Source organism: Arvicanthis niloticus, chromosome 3, assembly GCF_011762505.2.
Source record: "Arvicanthis niloticus isolate mArvNil1 chromosome 3, mArvNil1.pat.X, whole genome shotgun sequence".
Taxonomy (NCBI): domain Eukaryota; kingdom Metazoa; phylum Chordata; class Mammalia; order Rodentia; family Muridae; genus Arvicanthis; species Arvicanthis niloticus.
The window spans coordinates 67575062-67592098 of record NC_047660.1 but is presented as its reverse complement, the minus strand read 5'-3'; the positions used below and the strand labels follow the sequence as shown (position 1 = coordinate 67592098).

Sequence of the window (17037 nt, the reverse complement as noted above, 5' to 3'; positions counted from 1 at the left end):
TGCTTATGTGCATATGGCACACAGGTGAATTGTGGACAGAGAGTTTTGGACTCCTATAATAAATTTAAAAATAAGTAAACAAGGTATGCTTTCCTTTGATCAGAGACTGTGGTTCAGAAGAGAATTCTTGCTCCAATATGAGAATAAGTGTATGAGATATTTGAAATAAATTTATCAAGAGATGGATCACTGTGATAGTGTCCACTCCCCTAAGGGAATTTTAGCAAGGAGCTCTAAATTAAGTAAACTGGCTTTGGTCCAGCTAAAGGGTCACCAGGGACAGGCAAATAACCCAAGTTTTCATTGTTATCTTTGCTTGTCAGAGGTGAGAGAACATATTCTCCAACTGGAAACAAAAATCCTCAAATGCATTCCAAAAGTAAACACAAGGGACAGAGCTCTGAGATCAGGGAGGATTAAGAGAAGAGACCTGCTCATCTGAAGACACTTTCCTATTCTCAGTCTGTGCCTGAGCCCCCGCGGCCTCAACAAAGAACAGATGTTTCCATTCCACGAATGGAACGTGGAAAATCCATGTTATAATTTCAGCATGAAAATGTGAGTTGAAGAAAGCATGTTTCTATCGACCAGTTCTGGCTTTAAAATGAGCCATTTCTCACAGACTGCATCAACTAAAAAGGCAAAAAGCCAAATTAAAACTAGTTTATTGTGTCACTCAGTCTTCCCTGTTATTGTGGCTTTGTGAGCTTTTTTAACTTCAGGATTCTCCTCAAAATTAAATGTATTGAGTTTCAGTAAAACACCACCTGTGAACTAATGCCTTTACAAATTTAACTCATAAATTAGTAGGTATTACTCCCTATAGTGTTAGAGTGATGTTTTAAAACTTGACCTCTATTTCTTGTGTTTATGAAAAGATATTGCTCACCGGAAAGTAAAATACAGCACTTAGGGTATTCTGCTCAGACCCTTCTGTGTCAATCAAAGCCGCAAATGAAGGGGCAATAGGATTCCCCCATGGTAAGTCAAGTGTGACTCAAAGTCTTCCTAGCAGCTTTCCATATGCCAGAGACAGCAAAGATCACAATGTACTTGGAAATGGTAAGTTCTTTCAAAATCAGTATTGCATATTTTTCTCATATTATAAAAGTAATATACATTAACTCTTTTTAAGCATAGACATGAAGAAAGAAAAAGCAGTCTGTCATTTTAATCATAACACTTAATGCTATTAACATTCAGTTTTGTTTCTTTTCATATTTTATAACTTGGTAACATTTCCTTTTTCTAGCAAAAAAAGGTATTTATTAAACTAAATAAACTCTTAATGGGTGAAGAACTCTATAAATATGAAGAACTACATAAACCTTTGCCACACAAAGAACCAGTATTTTCTACTTTCTTGTTTTAAGTCAGAGTCTGCATGTTAACAGGTTTGCCAGGAAGTTCTGATATGCTTTTTAAATGTGTTTATTCACTATTTCTCCATCTCTAATTTTATTCATTGAGACTAAATGATTTAAAATCTCTGTTTGCTTTAAACTGACTGCCAGAAAGTTTTTTAAGTTGACATTTCACGCCAACTGTTTTCCTGAATACCATTTCATTGCAAATATAACAACTCCTGATTTCCTAATTATTTGTCTTCCTAATTTAAAAATGGGAGAAAATTATATTTTTATACTTAAATTAGTAAGCTTCATGTATAAACTAGATTAGTGATATAGTACCCACAATATTTAGTGAAATTTCACTTCTTAAAATGTCCCTCAATTTTATTTAAAAAGAATAATATTTTTTATTTTAAAGATCTTTTACCATGCACATGTATAAATATGTGTTACAAGACATTCATTGTATTGAAAAACATACCAGAATATAGTATGCTCTCTAAAAACTTAGCTGGAGATTTGAATTAGTCCAAGCCAATAAACACCTAGAGAGCAAGATGAAACATAAAGACAAGGTCAAAGATGCCTGTGATTAAATCAGAGACAAAGGATGATCAGCACTCCAAAGAAGGAAGAACAAAACAAGAGATACTAGAAAGAAATCTAGGATGTGCATCTGTATGTAACTGCATAACTCAGGAAGAAACAGAGGCATGGGACTGTAGCAAGTTCAAGGTCAGCCTACTCACTCATCAAGTCTCACCTCAGAAGGAAAGAAGGAAGGGAGGAAAGAAAGAAAGAAAGAAAGAAAGAAAGAAAGAAAGAAAGAAAGAAAGAAAGAAAGAAAGAAAGGAAGGAAGGAAGGAAGGAAGGAAGGGAGAGAGAAAGAAAGGAAGGAAGGAAGGAAGGAAGGAAGGAAGGAAGGAAGGAAGGAAAGAAACAAAATAAATAACAGAACTGACATAAAAATAAAGTGTTCTGTTTTTTAAAAACCTTAACCTCTCAAATCTAAATATATTATATTCCAAGATGCCAAGAGAATTTACAAATGTGAATTCAAATTCATTATTGACTTATCTAAAGAAACTTAAAGAATGAAAAAGAATGTTTAAAAACTGAAATGAATGGAACGTAAGATACAAATGCCACAAATATAAAATTTAAAAGTTGCTTCTATAAAACTTTCAATAAGTGGTCTGATATACCAAAACATTTCCCAAGACATGTAGGTTTTTTCAATACCTTAAAAAAAAACATTTATTCTTACTTTAGCTGCACACAAGCACTGTTTTTAAATATTGATGAACAGATGGTTTTTGGAGTTGAAATAGTTTAGCATTTTATAGATATTTAATCACACACATGGAGCACATAATATATATTAAGTATACACAATAAAAAGAGAAGGTGAATTTAATTTTTGACAGCCAATTAAAATCTTAACACTCTTAATAAATTGACAGAATAAAGTGATGAGCGTCATTCACTTCAAAAACTCAGCAAAGAAAGCATCGGGTGGGACCAGTCTAGTTTTCAAAAAATTCTGTGAACAAGCTCTAGAGGCTTTAATACAATAATAAAAAGGGGAGAAGAACTTTCAAAACCACTAATCCCTTCCAAAGCTAAGTTGTCTCCTGGGAAGCCCCTAGGACCTGAGAACAGCAGTCACCCAGATATATGGCAATATCATAGCTTTTTGTGTCATTTGGCTGGTGTGAACACTCTGATAGCACCTGATCATTTGCTACGAATGAAACTCCAAAGTTTAAGCTACACCCCCTCCCCCATTACATCAGGGAAATGCTGGTAGCTCCTCTCCTGCAGCCACAAATAATCAACTGGAAATAAAACTAGGGTCATGTTTGTTCTCTTTGCTCTTATATCGAAAGCATGGTGCAGAGTAACACATGCATGGTCAATCGCAGAGCTAAAAATCCTGCAGTCCAATGCTTGACTGTCTTTATTGGGGAATCTAAGATCCTAATTTCTGTGTATCATTATAATTAGCAAAGAGACTTGCACATCTATGACTACACCTGGATCAATGCTGCTCCAATACACTTTCGTGTGACATCTGGCCATACGTGTTAACACATAACATGAAAACTGTCAAAGTTTGCACAGATTAGGTTAAATTTATTCATGGGTTCATTGAATTTTTTTTTCTAGAGAATGCATGTTGTTAAGAAATGGTTAATAGACAATTTGAGAGCTTTGGGCTTATAAAATGAAAAAAACAAATATAAATAGATCAGAGATGATAGATTAATTCACAAAATATTTTCTGAGTTAAAGTTTGAGCTAGGTTGCAGCCTACGTTTTAGATAAGCTTCCTACTTTCCTTTGAATTTAAAAATTAAAAAAAAAAAAAAAAAACAGATTTTACTGAGCTGAACAAAACATTAAGTTAAATAATAACCAAGAAAAGGATCCATCAAAACACAGCTTCCCCAGGCTGCCTCCTCCTCTGCTCTCAGTGCAGTGGTCCACAGGGAAGTGAGGTGAGGAGGGAGCCTATGGAAAGAGTCAGCCAGCAGGTTTTCCAGGTTGAAACCTAGGTGACCTTTAGACAAATCACAAGAGCAGCAACCAGGAAATGGTGCTCTGAGCTAAGACAACAGTGGTATCTGCCAGAGAGATCAGAGACATCTGACAAGAAAGAAACTGGTAGCCCTGGTTATTTTGGTAGTGGAAAAAGGGAAGAAAAAAAAAACAATTTTTGTTTTGCTTTATGTTTTTATGATGATGGTGGTATTGTTGTTCAGTGTGTGTGTGTGTGTGTGTGTGTGTGTGTGTGTGTGTGCTTGCTTCAAGGTCAAATCAAGAGCCTTGTTCAGTTTGGTTTAGTGTAATCTGTTTGGAGTTAATTAGCTAGGGTTGTTTGCTTTTGTTGGTTGTTGTTTGTTTTTTTTGAAGAGAATGTGTCAATCTGTAGTTTAGGCTTCCCTAGAATTCATGATGTAGCTCAGACTATCCTCAAACTCATGGCAATCCTTCTACCTCAGGCTCCCAAGTACAGAGATTATAGAATGTGGTTATTGGCATCATACCTGGGTAAGGCTGTTGTTTGCTTCTGTTCTTTGGAAGCTTGCATGGAGCTTTCTGAGGGGAAAAATTCAGGTCAATTACAGCCAGGGCTCTCTGATGCCTGTGTCTGAAATGCTTCTTCCACAATAGGGACTCACCTACTACCTCCTGGTGGAAAACAAGGGTAATAGCAGAAGGCTGTGTGTCTTAGGTATCTCTTGGACAACTTTGACCAACAAATCAAGAAGGCTTCTCATGCCTGTTGTTGAAGTTCTTAAGGTATTTGGCTCTTGGAAGAAGCATTGTTAGCCCAGAGGAGAAAAGTTCATTAAATCTATATATGTATGGTCACACACTTATATCTATTAGAACGTTTTATAGGTAGTTAATGATATGATTCCTTAGGCCCTTTACAGACATCCTTACCGTTATTTTATCTTCCTCACCCTTTCCTATGAGGACCCCCTTTCCTACTTCACTTTTCACATCACTTGTACCCTGCTCTTTCCTCTCTATTTCTCTCCATACCCCACCCCTACAATGGTCCCATTTTAATCACCTGGTTTCTGCAGATACTACCACAGGCTGTGATCTTACATATGAGTATGGAGCTAGGAAACTGATTTGAAAGAACATTAGACATTTTTCTGAGTCCAGGTTATCTTACTCAATAAGATCTTTTCTAGTTCTATCTATTTACCTACAACATCCATGATTTAATATCTGTGACCATGGAATACTTTTACGTTTTCTACTGCTGTCTTTGTGCTCTGTGGTCTAATGTTTTCATTGTAGAAGTCCTTCCCTGCCTTGGTTCAGTTATTCCTAGTATTTTATTTTCTTTGAGGCCACCATGAATGGGAATCTGTTCATGATCTTCATATTTGTATACTTGTTGGTAGTATATCGAAAAGCTATTGATTTGTGCAAATTGCTTCTGTATCCTGCCACATTGCTGAATTTGTTTATCATTTCTAGAGTTTTATGATAAAATTTTAGAGGTCATCAGTATATAGTATCTTGTGACATGCAGATAGGTATAGCTTTGCTTCTTCTTTTCCTATTTTTAACCCTTTAATTTGCTTCTCTTGTCTTATTCCTCCAGCTGGTATTTTAAGCACAATATTCAAAAGTAGTAAGGAGAGTGGACATCCCTGTTCATTAATGACATCAGTGGAATAGTTTAAAATTTTTATTCATTTAAAATGACATTAGATGTGAGTTTCTCATACATACTTTTTGTTATTTGGAGATGTTTCCTCTAGACAAAAATTTTCTATGTATTTTATCATGAAAGAATGGGTATTTTGTCAAAGATTTTTCTGCATTTTTGGAGATTGTCTTTACATTTATTGACTTGCAAATGTTGAACCATAACATCAATTCAGGTATAAAGCCAAGTTAGTCCTGATGAATAATTTTTTGATGTATGTATTTAGGCTGCTATCAAGTATTTTTAAGTTTTTCAGACTATGTTCATCAGGGATATTGGCCTATAATTCTTTGGTTTTATATTTTTATCTACTTCTGTTATTAGAGTGGTACTGATTTCATAGAAAGAATTTTGGAGTACTCTTTCTGTTTCTAATTTTTTGTTTGTTTATTTATTTATTTATTTATACTCCAGATTTTATTCCCCCTTCCCCACCCAGTCCACCTTCAGACTGTTCCACATCCCATACCTCCTCCCCAACCCCCTATAGGGCCCCAGGGAGTTTAGAGGTCTGGTAGGGTGGAGAGTGGGGGTAGGGATATCCTTGTGTTTTTATTTTTTAAAAGCTTGTGAAGGATAAGATGTAGATCTCTTTGAATGTTTTGTTTATTTATTTTTCATTTGTATTTTATTATTTCAATCTTATCTATTTATGTTGTTGATTTTTTTCTTGGTTTACTTTTTCTGGTGTGGATGCATGTAGAAATTTATCCATTTCATTTAGGTTTTCCAGTTTAATGGAGTATTGCTTTTTGAAATATATCCTCATAATATTTTTAATTTCTTTGCTGTTCATTAAAATGTGTTTCTGTTCACTTCTGATTTACAATCTTGCTTGTTGGCTATTTGAGTTCTATTCTTTGTATTTATTTCATTGATTTCTGGTTTTTTAAATTATTGTTTCTTGCCATTTACTAGGCTGTGATTTGTTTTTTCAACATCTTAACTTACATCATTAAGTTATTTATGTTTTCTTTTGTTCTACTTTTTTAGTGTAGGCACTTAGAGGTATAAATATTCCTGGTAGGGTAGTTTTCAATATGTCTCAGAGGTTTTGGCATGTTGTGTTTTCATTTTCATTTATTTCCAGGAATTTTTATTTTTTTTCTTTTTGTTTTTTTTTTTTCTTTGACCAATTCATCATTCAGTAATGAGTTCTTTAATCTTCTAGATTTTAATCTATGAGTCTGTGTATCTTCTAGAGTTTTCTTTTCAGTCAATTTTAAGTTTTTTGCATGTGGTCAGATAGGATACAAAGAGTAATTTTAAATGTTTTTGAATTTTCAAAAATTAGTTTTGTGTTCAAGAATATGGTCTATTTTCAAAAAGCTTCCATGTGATCCTGAGTAGGATGTATATTCTTTGGGTTTTGGTAAATATTTTGTAGATATCTGTTAAGTCCATTTTATCTGTTATATCAGTTAATTCTGATATTTCTATTTTTTCTGTTTATGTAGATGTCCTGTCTATCAATGAAAATATGGTATTGAAATCACATACTAGTAATATATCTGTGTATATTAAAATCCAGTAGTATATATTTTATAAAGTCAGATATTTCTGGATTTAGTGCAAATGTTTAAGATATTTATGTCTTCTTTGTTAACTGTTCCATTGATTAGAATAAAATGTCTATTTATGTGGTGAATTTTAATTTGCAGTCTATTTGTCAAAAATTATAGTGACACCTGCTTGCCATTTTGTTCCATTTGATGGGAATATCTTTTTCAACCTGATACTCTAAAATTGTTCATATCTTTAAAGCAAAGATAACCAACAGGTAGGTTTTTGTTTCTTGATCCAGTCAGCCTGTGTCTTTTGATAGAATATGGAGACCATTGATAAAGTTATTATTGAAATGTGTGGGTTAATTGCAGGCAGTTGGTTGTTGAATTTTGTTACTGTTCTCAGTGTTATTTTGTATTTTGATAACTGTGGTCTTTTTTCTCAGATTTGATTTATTGGACACACTTTCTAGTCTGTTTATATTATGCTAAATTTTTCTTTATCATTCAATTATAACAGATAATTATGTTGGGTATATTAGTCTACTATGGCCATCATGGTCTCTTAGGACTTGAAACACATTGCTCCAGGCTCTTCTAGATTTTAAATCAATTGCTATTCTGATGAGTTTTCTTTAATATATGACTTAGGGGGGGTTTCTTATAATTTTAATACATCTTTGTTACAGATGTTTCGTGTTTTAATTATGATGTTCTGTGAGGATTTTCTTTACTAGTCTTGGTGTGCTTTTTGTATCAATATGGTTATTTTTATTTCTTTTTTGAAGAAGTTCTATGATCTTGTTGCAGGTCTGGTCTATGTCATTGGAATCACTTGGAAATCTCCCTCATTTATATTCATAATTCTAATTCTAATGTTTGGTTTTTATTCATAGTATTCCACATTTCCTGTAAATATTTTCCTGTTTTTTCCCTTATGTTGTGTGTGTGTGTGTGTGTGTGTGTGTGTGTGTGTGTGTGTGTGTTTTGCTTTTTTCAGGTTCCTTACTTTTTTGGTCTAGATATTAACTACTCTATTTTAAATACCTGTTGTTCTACTACTGTTTGATTCACTATACTTCTAAGGCTTTCCTTGAATTTTCTAGTTTAGTTATTAGGCTTTTCAATTCAATCTTCATTTCAGATTGAGTTCTCATCAATGTTTCTAACTACGTTCGCAAATCCTAGATTGCCATCGTCTCTTCCATCATCTTACTTTTTTTTTTCTTTGGGGACATCACTTAAGCACTTATTCTCCTTAAGTTCTTTTTCCATAAGTTCACTGAGCTGTTTCATTGGGTCTTCCATAAACTCCTTGAATACTTTGATGAAGTTTGTCATTTTTCTTTGAAAGTTTTTGTCCTGAGATTCATCCAGGAAATTCTCATTGGCAAGCATCTCTACAAGACTGGTGGGTTTGAGATAAAATGTCCTAACTTGTTATTTTATATTGTTGGTATTTTTATGATCTGATCTTAGCATGTGGCCTTCTTTCATTAGTTCTAAGTCTGACGTGGACAAAGCAGGTTGGGGCAGAAGAGAAGATGGGCTGGCAGTTGGGCCTAAATGTTGAGAATAGTTTGGGTGGAATACAGCCAGATGGACAGAGGGAACTCAGCTGATGGGCATGATGTACTTTCTGGTCTAAGCCTGGAATATGAGAGCATATTTGACTATGTAGGAAGGTTAGATATGCCATAGAATGAGGTGATGTTTGGCAGCATTTAGGGAGAGTCTATCAGTGCTGATATGTGTGACTAGACTAAAACAGAACACTAAATGTGGAACCTGGGCAAGGCATGGCATTTTGGAGAGAATATGTGAATCAGGAGATCAGGGCAACTCCTCAGGCTAGAAGAAGGAGGAGGGGGAAAAGGAGAAGGAGGAGTAGGAGGAGGAGGGAGATATGAATGGGCAAAAAGGATGAATGCATTGTAGAAGGCACCTGCTTGTAATAGCAGGTAGGGTGGCTCCTGGCTGAAACCAACAGAAAGAGTGATGCACTGAATGGGGTGACCAACTAGGCCTGATTAGTGATGTAAGATCTGGGTTGTATCTGGTAGGTATGGAAGAAGGCATGGATGGATAGATCATATGAATCACTAGGCTAGACTCTGGAGGAACTAGTGGCATATATCGAATCTTAAACCTCATTTTCTCTCTTCTGCATTGTTTAAATTATAAAATTGCTTTTTTGGAGAGGAAAGAGTTATTTCATCTTATGTCTTACAGTACAATATGAATGATCTGTACTGTAAGGACAGAAAATCAAACATGAGCTTGGAGGCAGGCACTGAAGAAGAGGTAATGAAGGAATAGAATTACTATCTTGTGCAGACTGATTTCTTATTCCTGTTCAGGGATGGCACTTGCAACAGTAAATCATCAGTCAAGAAAATACTCGATGATCTTCTGCCTACTAGACAATCTGATGGAGACATTTTCTCAACTGAAGTTTCCTTTTTCAGTGTGACTCCCGTTAGACTATATTTGATTTAAAAAAGGAAGAACGAAGGAATGAAAGAATGAAAGAACAAAGGAAGGAAGGAAGGAAGGAAGGAAGGAAGGAAGGAAGGAAGGAAGGAAGGAAGGAAGATTTTCTCAAAGAACCAGCTCCTGGTTTTGCTGATTCTTTGCATAGTCTTTTTGTTTCTACTTTCAGCCCTGAGTTTGATTATTTTCTGCCATCTACTCACCTTGGGTGTATTTGCTTCTTTTTGTTCTAGAGCTTTCAGGTGTGCTCTAGAACACACAGCAACTAGTGTATGCTCTTTCTAATTTCTTTTTGGAGGCACTCAGAGCTGAGTTTTCCTCTTAGCACTGCTTTCATTATGTCCCATAAGTTTCGGTATGTTATGCCTTCATTTTCATTAAATTCTAAAGCCTGTACTTTATTTCTTCCTTAACCAAGTTATTATTGAGTAGGGCATTGTTAAGCTTTCATGTATATGTGGGCTTTCTGTTGTTGTTGTTGTTGTTGCTGTTGCTGTTGCTGTTGCTGTTGCTGTTGCTGTTGCTGTTGCTGTTGCTGTTGCTGTTGCTGTTGCTGTTGCTGTTGCTGTTGCTGTTGCTGTTGCTGTTGTTGAAGACCAGCCTTAGTTTGTGGTAATCTGATAGGATCCATGAGATTATTTCAATCTACTTGTATCAGTTGAGGACAGTTTTATGACCGATTATATGGTCAATTTTGGAGAAGGTATCATGAAATGCTGAGGAGAAGGTATATTCTTTTGTTTTAGGATAAAATGTTCAATAAATATCTGTTAAAACCATTTGGTCTATCACTTCTGTAGTTTTACTGTGTCTCTGTTTATTTTTTGTTTCCATGACCTACCCATTGATGAGTGTGAGGTGTTGAAGTCTCCCACTATTATTGTGTGGGGTATAATGTCTGCTTTGACCTTTATTAAAGTTTCTTTTATGAATGTGGGTGCCCTTGCATTTGGAGAATAGATGGTCAGAATTGAGAATTCTTCATGGTAGATTTTTCCTTTGATGAATATGAAGTGTCCTTCCTTATCTTTTTTGATATTTTGGTTGAAAGTCGATTTTATTCGATATTAGAATGGCTAATCCAGCTTGTTTCTTGGAACACTTGCTTGGAAAATTGTTTTCCAGCCTTTTACTCTGAGGTAGTGTCTGTCTTTGTCGCTGATGTGTGTTTCCTGTATGCAGCAAAATGCTGGGTCCTGTTTACATATCCAGTGTGTTAGTCTATTTCTTTTTATGGGTAATTGAGTCTATTGATGTTAATAGATGTTAAACAATAGTGATTGTTGCTTCCTGTTATTTTTGTTGTTAGAGGTGAAATTATGTTTGTGTGGCTATCTTTTATTAGTATTGTTGAAAGATTACTTTCTTGCTTTTTCTAGGTTGTAGTTTCCCTCCTTGTATTGGAGTTTTCTGTCTATTATCCTTTGTAATGCTGGATTTGTGGAAAGATATTGTGTAAATTTGGTTTTGTCATGGAATATCTTGGTTTCTCCATCTATGTTAATTAAGGGTTTTGCTGCGTATAGTAGCCTGGGCTGGCATTTGTGTTCTCTTAGGGTCTATATGACATCTGCCCAGGATCTTCTAGCTTTTATAGTATCTGGTGAGAAGTATGGTGTAATTCTGGTAGGTCTGCCTTTCTATGTTACTTGGCCTTTTTCCCTTACTGCTTTTAATATTCTTTCTTTGTTTTGTCCATTTGGTGTTTTAACTAATATGTGATGTAAGGAATTTCTTCTCTGATCCAGTCTATTTGGAGTTCTGTAGGCTTATTATATATTTATGTTAGGGAAGTTTTCTTCTGTAATTTTGTTGAAGATATTTACTGGCCCTTTAAGTTGGGAATCTTCACTCTCTTCTATACCTATTATCCTTAGGTTTGGTCTTCACATTGTGTCCTGAATTTCCTGGATGTTTTGGGTTAAAAACTTTTGCATTTTGCATTTTTGACTGTTTTGACAATGTTTTCTATGGTATCTTCTGCACCTGACATTCTCTCTTTTATCTCTTGTATTCTGTTGGTGATGCTTGTGTCTATGACTCCTGATCTCATTCCTATGTTTTCTATCTTTGTGGTTGTCTCCCTTTGTGATTTCTTTATTAATTCTATTTCCATTTTTAGATTGTGGATGATTTTGTTCAATTTCTTCACCTGTTTGGTTATGTTTTCCTGTAATTTTTTAAAGGATTTTTGTGTTTCCTTTTTAGGGGCGTCTACCTGTTTACCTGTGTTCTCCTGTATTTCTTTAATAAAGTTGTTTACGTCCTTCTTAAAGTCCTCTATCATCAACATGAGTTGTGACTTTAAATCAGAGTCTTGCTTTTCAGGTGTGTAGGGATATTCAGGGCTCAATGAGTTAAGAGAATTGAGTTCTGATGATAACAAAATAGCCTTGGTTTCTGTTGCTTATGTTCTTGCCCTTGCCACTCTCTATCTGGATATCTCTGGTGTTAGCCGATCTTGCTGTCTCTGACAGTGGCTTGTCTCTCCTGCAAGCCTCTGCGACAGTACTCCTGGGAGACCAGTTCTCTCTGGGAGGAATTTGGGTATGGAGAGCTGTGGCACAGGGTCAGCCCTGGGGTGAACACAGAAATCTGAAGGACTCTGTTTCTGGACGTTCCTTGGTTCCTGTGTCCTGATGTCTCTGGGCTGGTCCCTCTTGGGCCAGGAATCTGAGCAGAAGTGGTGGTGTTACCTGTGCTCACAGGTGTGCCAGCAACCCTGGGATACCAGCTCTCTCCCGGTGGTACTTGGGTATAGAGCATTGTGGCACTGGATCAGCTCAGGGTCCCTTGCTTCAATTCTAACCTGTATAAGTGAATTAAGTACAATTTGAAATACCAGTTTACCTTTGCCAGACATTTCTCTGACTACATGTTGAGAAATGAGAGAGGAATATGTCTGTTTTCACATTTATTTTAATTCCAAGAAAAATGTTAAAATGTTTTCACAAGACTGTTAATAACCATTATGTTGACTTGTCAATGGTTTCTAATTATGAATATAACTTTATAGGTTTTCTCAACAATAATATTATTGGAGTGTTCAATGAAACGACACATAGGAAACACTTTTCGGAATTCATTGACCTATAGACTGGAATATATATGTATGTGTTCTCTTAGAGAAGAGTCAGAAAATCATAATTTCTGGATCTGTAATCTTCACAGAATAGAAGACAATGACCTCAGCCAGAAATGCCTCCCATACTGTGAGTCATTTCATCCTCTTAGGCTTCCCTTGCCGAAGAGAAATACAGATCTTCCTTTTCTCCGTATTCTTTATGATTTACATTTTGACTTTGCTTGGAAATATGGCAATTGTGTATGCAGTGCACTGGGATCATCGTCTTCATACACCTATGTACATTCTGCTGGCCAACTTCTCCTTCCTAGAGATATGCTACGTCAACTCTGATGTGCCAAACATGCTGGTCAACTTCCTCTCCATGACCAAAACCATCTCCTTCACTCGATGCCTACTCCAGTTGTATTTCTTCTTCTCCCTGGGCACAACTGAATGTCTATTTCTTTCCATCATGGCCTATGACAGGTTCCTGGCAATCTGTCGCCCATTGCACTACCCCACTGTCATGACTACTAGGTGCTGTGGCAATCTTGTCATATTTTGCTGGGTTTATGGGTTCCTCTGGTTTCTTATCCCAGTGATACTCATTACTCAGCTGCCATTTTGTGGACCAAATGTGATAGATGACTTTCTTTGTGACCTTGGTCCTTTGCTGGCTCTAGCTTCAGTCTGTGTCCCAATTCCAGGCACTGTTCTCATCTGTGGCACTATGAGTTCCCTCCTCATCTTTGGCACATTTTTTTATATTATTGGCTCATATACCTTAGTGCTGAGAGCCGTGATACGAATGCCTTCTTCTGCTGGGTCAAAGAAGGCATTCTCTACCTGTTCATCACACCTGGCTGTTGTATTTCTATTTTATGGTTCAGTAATGATAACATACGTAAGCCCAGGATCAGGACAAGCAAAGGGCATGCAGAAGTTCACAACTTTGTTCTATTCAGTTTTGACTCCTTTCTTCAACCCCATGATCTACAGCCTGAGAAATAAAGAAATGAAAGATGCTTTGAAAAAAGTAGTAGGAGGTTCTTAGGAGGTTTTAGATATAGAAAATTATTTAGAATAAGTTTTGAGTCCCAGACATGTTCAACATGTGACCACTGGTTTTGTACATTGCAGAACAACAATTAGTGTGGTCCAATATATTTGTAGACCATAAACTTATATGGCAATGTCAGAAGCATTAAATCACAGGTTGTTAATTAACTGAGTGACTTTCAAGTAGATGGGAACTTTTCACAGAAAGACAGTTCAAAATTATAAGTACCATGCCATCAGTATAGACTCTTACCAGAAGAATTCACTGTATCTTCTATAGTGTGTTGCTTGTAGTATGTCTTTCTTTATTCCTAGTGTTATAATTAGCTGCCCAGAGTCTATTTCTTCATGCTTTTCCATCCTTATTAAATTGAAATTTTCTTGAGAATAAGAACTGCATTGCATTAGTTGCTGTCAATTCAGAAAACAACACAGCACATAATTATCACTAATGTAAATTTAAATAAAAATAAATAAAAAGCCAGAAGACAAGGCAGACTGCCTGTGAACTTTCTCTACTCTCTCTCTTGACCCAGACCCAATTATCAGAGTCACCCCAGTATTGCAACAGGATAAGAGCTGCAGCTCTCTCTACCCTCCATCCATGCCTCCTATGGGTCCCATTGGTCATCTCTGAGCAGCCTGCCCATCCCAACTTATTGTTATGTCCTACCCTTCAATTAAGTAGACACCCCTTGCTCAACTATAAGCCATGCTTGCCAGAAGACAGGTAGGTGGCTGTGGTTCCTTTATATTCTTTCTGTTACCCAGACCCAATCCTCAGGGTTTCCTTTAGACCTTAGCACTGAAATACATACATACATACATACATACATACATACATACATGCATAAATCTCCCTCTGGCCTCCCCTTCCCGTAGCCTCCAACACCACAAGCATTCCCCATGAACATACCAGTCAAGCAGGTCAATAAAACAAACAAAACACAACCAACACACTTTCAAAAATTCAGAGAGAAAACAGAAACTAAAGAACAAAAGAACAAAACACCCACTATACAAAGACTAAGCTCCAAATCAGTAACTACACCTATAATTACCCCAAACTCAGATGCCTAGACTCTGACAATAAGAACACAATTAATAATAGCCTAGGTAATATGTCTCCACAAGAGCCCAGCTGTCCTACCAAAGCAGGCCCTGAATATTCCTACATAGATGAAGTACAAGAAAAAGACCTTAAAACCAACTATATAAACATTATAGAGGTCCTTAAAGATGAAATGAATAAATCTCTTAAAGAAATCTAGTGAAACACAAACAAACAGTTGGAGAAAATGAGTAAATCCCTTAACAAAATCAAAGAAACAAACAGAACAACAAAAAAGTTTTGAAGAATATTAAGAAAATTGTTCAAGATCAAAAATAAAACTAGAAGCAATAAAGAAAACACAAACTGAAAGAATTCGCAAAGTGAAAATTTTAGGAAGGAAAACAGGGACTACAGAAACAACCTTCACCAACAGAATACAAGACATGGAGCAGAGAATCTTAGTCACTGAAACTACAATAAAAGAAATATATGCATTATATTAATCATTTAATAAATTCTATTACTTCCCGCCTTGATGGTTTATGTTCCAGAATGAAACACACACACACACACACACACACACACACACACACACACATACACACAGCCTTTATATTTTATTATGCCATAAGCAGTGCAATAGCTGGGTAATAATAAACTAATAGCTAGTTTCCATGCTGCTAAAATCTACCTCCTGCTAATAATTCCTAATTACTATTTACTAATATCTATATTCCATCTTGTCCACTCCTGACCAGAATGACCAGCCCTCTGGGCCTCTCACAGCCCCTTTACATTCTGGTTTTGCCTCTCTGTCCTGCACTCCTCTCAGGCATGGTGTCTCTCTTCCTTTCTCTTGCTCCTTACTGTCCCAATACAAGCAGACCGAAAACTTTTCCTCCTCTTCTCTCCAGTTACTGACTGCTGGCATTTTATTTACCAGTCAGAATTAATTAGGGGCAGGTTCTCAGGAGCTACATGCAGACCCTGTCATGCAAACACTTTTAGGGGACACAATTAGTATTAGAATAAGAGCAGCTATAATACATCTATTAAAAGTATTAAATGTAAAAAATTTCCTGATACAAACATCAAGAAAATCTGGGACTCTATGAAGATATCAAAACAATACTAGCAATAGAGGAAGAATCCCAGCTCAAAAGCCCAGAAAAACATTTCCAACCAAATCATAGGAGGATTTTTTTTTTTTTTACCTAAAAGCCTATAAAGGTACAAAAAAATAGCTACAAAAAAATCTAATTCTAATAACAACAGAAAGCTACAATCATTTTATCTTAATATCTCTAAACATCAATAGTCTCAAGTCCCCAATAAAAAGACATAGACTAATAGACTGGATATGTAAACAGGACCCAGAATTTTGCTGCATACAGGAAACACACCTCAGCAACAAAGACAGACACTACCTCAGAGTAAAAGGCTGGAAAATATTTTCCAAGCAGATGGTCCCAAGAAATAAGCTGGAGTACCCATTCTAATATTGAATAAAACTGTCTTTCAACCAAAAGTCATCAAAAAAGATAAGGAAGGACACTTCATACTCATCAAAGGAAAAATCTACCAAGATGATGTCTCAATTCTGAACATCTACGCTCCAAATGCAAGGGCACCCACATTCATTGAACCTCACACAATAATAGTGGGGGACTTCAACACCCCACTCTCAGCAATGAACAGATCATGGAAACACAAACTAAACAGAGACACAGTGAAACTAAGAGAATTCATGAGCCAAATGGATTTAACAGATATCTATAAAGTATTTCATCCAAAACCAAAAGAATATACCTTCTTCTCAGCACCTCATGGTACCTTCTCCAAAATTGGCCATATAATTGGTCACAAAGCAGGTCTCAACAGATACAAAAAGATTGAAATAATCCCATGCATCCTATCAGATCACCATGGACTAAGGCTGGTCTTCAATAATAACAAAAACAAATAAAAGCCCACATACACATGGAAACTGAAGAACTCTCTACTTAATGATAATTTGGTCAGGGAGGAAATAAAGAAAGAAATGAAAGACTTCTTAGAATTTAATGAAAATATGAAACTGACACATTACCTACTGCGCTAACGAGGCACCTAAGAATTTAATGAAAATAAAGGCTCTTTATACCAAAACTTATGGGACACAGTGAAAGCAGTGCTAAGAGGAAATCTCATAGCTCTAAGTGTCTACAAAAAGAAACTGGAGAGAGCATATACAAGCAACTTGACAGCACACCTGAAAGCTCTAGAAC

The 17037-nt window shown here is 36.0% G+C and overlaps 1 protein-coding gene across 4 annotated transcripts; it reads left to right on the top strand.

Moving 5' to 3' along the window:
- The first annotated feature begins 349 nt into the window (after window positions 1–349).
- On the top strand, window positions 350–14228 carry LOC117705915 (olfactory receptor 11H6-like). 4 transcript variants are annotated; one of them, XM_076931101.1, is made up of 3 exons: window positions 350–558; window positions 879–1062; window positions 12607–14228. In XM_076931101.1, exon 3 carries the CDS (start codon window positions 12773–12775, stop codon window positions 13709–13711), a length of 939 nt encoding a protein of 312 aa, XP_076787216.1. In that variant the 5' UTR covers window positions 350–558; window positions 879–1062; window positions 12607–12772; the 3' UTR covers window positions 13712–14228. The 4 variants fall into 4 exon arrangements, with proteins under 4 accessions (XP_076787216.1, XP_076787217.1, XP_076787218.1 ...); XM_076931102.1 differs by adding an exon at window positions 7254–7372 and having other exon boundaries at window positions 350–1062; XM_076931103.1 differs by lacking the exon at window positions 879–1062.
- The last annotated feature ends 2809 nt before the right edge of the window (window positions 14229–17037 follow it).